Source organism: Nematolebias whitei, chromosome 1, assembly GCF_014905685.2.
Source record: "Nematolebias whitei isolate Nwh7 chromosome 1, NemWhi1, whole genome shotgun sequence".
NCBI classification, from domain to species: Eukaryota; Metazoa; Chordata; class Actinopteri; order Cyprinodontiformes; family Rivulidae; genus Nematolebias; species Nematolebias whitei.
The window spans coordinates 46,040,291-46,046,388 of record NC_056498.1 but is presented as its reverse complement, the minus strand read 5'-3'; the positions used below and the strand labels follow the sequence as shown (position 1 = coordinate 46,046,388).

The window sequence follows — 6,098 nt, the reverse complement described above, 5'->3', positions numbered from 1 at the left end:
TCTGACTGGTTACAGCATCAGAACTGGTTTCTGACTGGTTACAGCATAAGAACTGGTTTCTGACTGGGTACAGCATCAGAACTGGTTTCTGACTGGTTCCAGCATCAGAACTGGTTTCTGACTGGGTACAGCATCAGAACTGGTTTCTGACTGGGTACAGCATCAGAACTGGTTTCTAACTGGTTACAGGTAAAGTGCAGCAGACTTTTAACCAGGTGTCTGTGGGCGTATGTTGATATCTTTGGGCCAGAATGTATAATTATCATCTTGTTAAAGAAAATTCACAACAAATCTAAACTTGTGCTCAGTTCTTGTTTTTAAAAGTCATGACAGTTTTTCGTCTTAAAGTTTGGAAACAGAAAAGTTTCAATAAAAATCATAAAAGCCTTGAAGTTGAGGACATTCATCAAGAGAGCAAACAAAGTTCAGACTGCGACTGACAAACACCAGAGATACAAGAGGTGCATTTTGATGACAGGAAAGTTTTTATCAGTTTTCAGGTTTTGAGATAACGTGACGCAGATAAGAGCGAACTGGAAGTTACGTTGTGATAAAAATGCCTGCAAAGAACAGAACGACCCAAACGCTGCTACAACTATTCTACAGAACAAAACCCTGTCAATCTGTTCAAACCCACACAAACATTGAAAGCTGCACGGACCCCACGGGAAACATTACTTTCTTGCTGGAAGAGGAAGCCTCGGAGCCACATGGCCCCCAGCGTGGTGAAGACCGACGCCCCGATGAGCTGCCACGGCTCCAGGTCGGCGCAGCGGGCGTTGATGTGGCGCCGGCCCTCCTCCAGGTACAGCAGCACCATCTCCTTGTACACCTCCAAGGCACTCTGCAAACAAACACACGCCAATGATTCAAACGTCACATCAGCAGAAACCGCCGCGCCACCGGCTCACTTACATGAGAGGTCATCGTTCAGAGCTCTAAAGCAAAGTGTCAGACCGCCAGGTGAGTGTCAGGTATGCTGTAAACCACTTTTAAGCTCCTCCCACCAGCTGTGTTGAAATCAGCCGAAAAGACAGAAGGCTCGTCTGTAAGCACACAGACCTCCTGAGCCCAGACTCGTAGAAACGACACGTGACGTGAATGTGAGTAATTCTCCCGACCTGAGGAGGTCTGGAGAACTGGAAAGTGCAGCAGAACTAGAGGTCTATTATCACCCAGGAGTGCTTTTACAACTCGAAGGCCGGCGGTTTGATAACGGAGACGCTCCACCTCAGCCGCAAAGCTTAAGGTTCAAATTTCAACATGAACGTCCGCGTGAGCATCACGGCAACAAGTTCAAAACAAGATCCCAGAACCTGCACAGGGGAGCAACTTTCTGCTGGAGAATTCAAATGACATGAAGGTTGTTGACACCCCCCCACACACCCCTCCCGCTCCGGCACTTTCTCTGCTCTCAGTTTTGTTCGAAAGCATCTTCTCATTCAGGTCGGGCCTGATCGGCTGCACGGTGCAGGAGAGGTTGGATAAGATCCGATGGGCGTCATCTGCCTCTGGCGTCAGCGTGGACCCAAACCGGCCTCAGGAAAACTTCAGCCGGGTCACACAAAGACTCCGGGACCAGCGTTGTCCCGGCTCATTGTTCGGCTGTGGACGCCCATTCCTTTGGACCCACCTCCTTCAAAAGAGACCCTTTGTTGTCCAACATGAGGTCAAGTCCTCATGAAAACCTGAAAAACATCAGCTGAGGACAGACTCTTGGGGGGGAGGAGCTTCTTCTTCCTCAGCTGTCAGGACAGAGAACTGCTTCTCTTCATGGTTTTATCTGCTGCAAATATCTCGAACCTGAACATCCAAACACAAAGTTTTAACTTCCTGCTGAACAGAATCATAATGTAGCCTCGTAACAACTTTAAACTGCCTCATCAGCACAGAAATAACAACTCAACTTAATAAATACACGATGCGTGGTTTTATTTTTACAATACGCGCATAATGTGTGAGTATGCGAAGTTAAAGTAAAATCACTGTTTGTGTTTTTATCCCAACAACAACACAAAACTCCTTTATTAGCTTAATAAACAAAACTTCGCCTCCGGTTGTTCCAGATACGTACCCAGTAGTCCATGTCGCCGAGACAAAAGTCCCCGGAAGTCTTCTTTTAGTCCACTTCACAGAGAGAAAGACAAATCCCACCCCGGCAGCTGCTTTGTGTCCTCGACTCACGTCTTGTCGGTCCTAAACAACCCTCAGAAACAAGCTAACTCTGATTCAGGAAGCAGCGGCGACTCTGCGCAAGTGTCTGCGCATGTGCAGATCTGACATTAATGTAGACCGTTCAAGCGAGAGGGGAAACCCAGCGGTCCGCGCCGCTCCGCATGGTGTGTAGATCTACGACGTAAACAGGGAAGTGTCGTGGCTTTTCCTGCGTCTTCTGTCGTGAAAAGAACCCCCGGGGTTCAGAACAGAAGTTCATTAGAGCCGCTGCGATGTTTGTAAATCAGATTTTATTTATTTTTCCGCTGAATTATAAGATTAAAGTTTTAAAAATCCTACTCTTGGGTTGTTTTTTTTTATTTTTTTTACTTATTTCATTAAAGTCAAATTTTTAAATGTAATCCCAAAACTCTCAAAAATAAGTCAGCTACCTTTTTTTTGCATTTCTTATTTTATTGCGTTTTATTTATTGTGGCTCTAATCTTCGTCTGTAAATCTGTGCAGCAAAAGTGTTTTAAAAATTGATAAGTAGTGACTGAGTAATTAATTTTAGATCGCATCACAAAAATATTGGAATACTAAATCATAAAAATATGGAAATATCTTGAAATTTTTAAGATGCTGAATCATTATGAGATGCTAAGTCACAGTTTTGAAACGCTGAGTCATATTTATCAAATAAAGTAAAGAAGAGTTCAAATTTTTCTTAGTTTTAACAGGTTTTATATAAATTTGTTTTCAGTCAGAGTTTTATAAAAGAAGCCGTCACCTCATCCTTCTCTTGTCTTCACCCACTTCTCCTGTCCACTTCACAGACGAGCTGGTACCTTTGTCCTGCAGTCCCCGTGCGAGAGGCGGAGGACACCTGGACAGGTCTCCAGTTCGAGGGACACAGAGACAACAAGACACTCTCATTAGGGTCACTTTAAAGTTATCAGTTTGGATTGTAAACTGGAGTACTTGAAGAAAACCCACGTGTGCATGAGGACAGCATGTAAACTCAACCCAGACAGGCTGGGAGACGAATCTGCGGCCTTCTTGCTGTGATCCGACAGCGCCAGCCACTGCCCCACCATCCATCCTGTCCGCTGTCGTCTCTAATATTAAAAATATTCTCAGCATTTTTTGGCTTCCTAAAATTCAGATCCGTCAAAGCGTGCTTCTGTAAAAAGGTCACGAACAGTCAATATCTTACCTGTTTGGAGAAACAGTTTCTGACTTGACTGACGAGCAAAGTCTGACGTCGTCTTAAAATCTCGTAGTGTTTCACATGAGTGCTCCTTCGCATCGCTGTTAAATTCACGACAAGTTGTTCTTCCAGAAGAAACGTTTAGATATTGTTGGAGGCGGTGCCTCAGCCTGCACAGGAAGTGCTACAGTTAGCTGCTGCTATAACCACAGAGTGCAGAAAAGATTAAAACTTGTTTTTATTTACAGACTGAGGACGATCAAGCAGCCATCTACAACAGGTAAAATATTAACTGTTCATAACTTTTCCGTAGAACCCCACATAAAAAATCTGAATCATCCCTTTAAGCTCATTTTGAATTCAGAGGACAAAAATTAAACTAATAAAATCTGTCATGCTTTATATTAAGGCTATTTTTTTACATTTAATTAAGAAACTGAAATATTAGAAAAAATATATTTTTAAATGTGACCCTTAAAAAAATTAATAAAAGTTAATCTGGAACACAAAAGAGTTTAATTTGTGCTAAAAACGGAGCTACAAACGGTGTTTCACTGAAATAAACATCTTTATGAATGAAAAGCTCAATAAAAAATGGCACGATTTTATTTTTACTGATATTTTTAATATTCAGATTTTTACTTCAGATCTTTTTCAGTTTCTTCTTCTATCTGTTCCAAACGGGTTCTTTTCCTCCCGAACAAGTGATGAACAACAAAGAGCGACTTGCAGCTCCTGTCCTTCTTTTTTGTCTTTCAAATGTCCAACGTGGACAAAAAGAGACGCGCGCTCCCGGAGGACCTCCGCACAAAGCGTGGCCCGTGAAAAGAAGCTCCAGAGCGCATTAAAAGTGAATTACTTCTTGTGTAAAGTGTGCTCGGGGTCATGCTGGTCACGACGGCGCGCACCTCTCCAAAGACGCACGCGTCTCCAAAGGCGCACTCCAAGGCGCTCGCATTGTTGCGGGGGTCTCACAAGAGGAGTACATATGGCATCCGGGTTGCAATTAAATGTTTTAAGATGTTGTTCGTCTCCTGAAGAAGTTCCTTTTCTTTTTTCTCCTCCTCAGGCAGACAGAGGGGAGGGAGGGGGTGGAGGGGGGGCGCTTTGAAAGGCTGCTGGTTTGGGATGGCAACAATCTGGTCAGCGAGTTGTTGGACTTTGATTGTCCCCCCTCAAAACGTCCTTCAAACAAAAAGCTCCGAGTGGGACTAAAGCCCCACCTGGTTCCTCTGTTTGCTAAAATAATAATAAATAGATTTTGGTTTTTGATAAATAAGCGGAGGAGACTGTAAACCCGCGCGGGGAGGCGGTTTGAAGCATCACCTGCTCCGGAGCTCTTTATTGTTAAATATTGTTAAATTGCTCTCGCGTCGAGTCTGCGTCCATATCTGGGATTTGGTCTCTTGTGTTTGCCCACACTTTCCACGACAAGCGGGACACGAGAGCTCAAAGATAAAACAAAATGTAAAAAAAAAAATAACGAGGAGAGTCTGACAGGCTCGCGCGCACCTGCCCCACACATCCCACATGGATTTCACGTCAGGATTATTTGTAAAGGCCTGACATTCCGTTTACTTTAGACCTTTTCCTGCCTTTTTACAACACGAGCCACCATCTCCTATCTCACCTGTGTGTTTGTCCAGTTTATTGAAAGCATATGGTTATCAGAAGGTCCGCGGAGCACATATTTGGACAGAAAGTTAAGGGGAGCATTTAGTGGTGTTTTGTCAGCAGTTTGTCATTGAATCATGTTTGAGCTCAGCTTTCACCCCCTCCTCTCTAAGCAGAGTGTCTGCATGTTGGGTCCCGTTTAACTAATCTTTAACTTGCTTTAAAAGTGTAAAAAAGCAGCGCGTCATGGAGTTTTGAGCACAACCGACAGTTTTTTGGAGACGTCATGGCGCGCGGGTATAAACCCACGTGACAGGTGAAATTGGGTCGCTGTTGTCGTGACAGACAAAAAGACCTTTTGTACTTTCATTTCGCACAGAAAACTTTGATCTGTCCGGCCCTTATTGTCTGCTGGCCGCGTGCGTAAATGTCTCTGTCCAGTTCGCGGGAATTTGCGCTTAAACGCAAAACGTCTCTCCATAAAGGCACGTGGTAATTAATGCTGCTTATTTTTATGATGGAAAGTAAATTTTTATCTGAAAGTTGTGATGAAAGCAGACAGTTTTTAAATAAGAGTAATCTTGCTGCAACTGATTTTTTTAAATGGACATCTTTGCGCACAGTCTGCGCATTCACGTACCACAATTTTTTTTTTTTACAAACAACTAAAAATAAATATTTACTTTACGTTTCACTGTTGTGAAATTTGAAAAAAAAACTTTAAGTTACTTAGGATATGATTGTGCACGCGTTAAGGCAAGGCGCGTGGCAGTTTTTTGAGTGCGTAAAATTCGCCACGACGGCTCTCCATCAGAATGGACAGGTCTGGGAACGTTTACCACAAAAAGCTCAAACCAAGTGCCCAAACATCTTTCTATATGAGCTAAACTTCAGCTGATCTGCGTGTTGAATGATCCGATTTAAGAAATATTCACCAAAACTGACATAAATTAATATATTTACACTTATTGATCTGAGTTGGAGAGAATCCGCCGCAGGATCTTCCTTGGTGGTGTGTAAGTTTTTATTTCTAAATTCTAATATTCCTCCTTTAGAATCCACCTCTCAGAGACAAACCTTCAACCTTTCATTTTAAATAAAACAACATTTATTTATTTAT

At 43.1% G+C, this 6,098-nt stretch overlaps 1 protein-coding gene across 1 annotated transcript in view; it reads right to left on the bottom strand.

Moving 5' to 3' along the window:
• sgpl1 (sphingosine-1-phosphate lyase 1) overlaps positions 1-2,235 on the bottom strand; it is a 15,979-nt gene extending 13,744 nt beyond the window's left edge. The window contains exons 1-2 of the mRNA XM_037677828.1: positions 2,075-2,235; positions 679-844 (exon numbers count right to left, since the gene is read on the bottom strand). Of these exons, the coding sequence (XP_037533756.1) occupies positions 679-844; positions 2,075-2,086 (178 nt within the window). The 5' untranslated portion in view covers positions 2,087-2,235. The remainder of the gene's footprint in view (positions 1-678; positions 845-2,074) is intronic.
• Between the last annotated feature and the right edge of the window lie 3,863 nt (positions 2,236-6,098).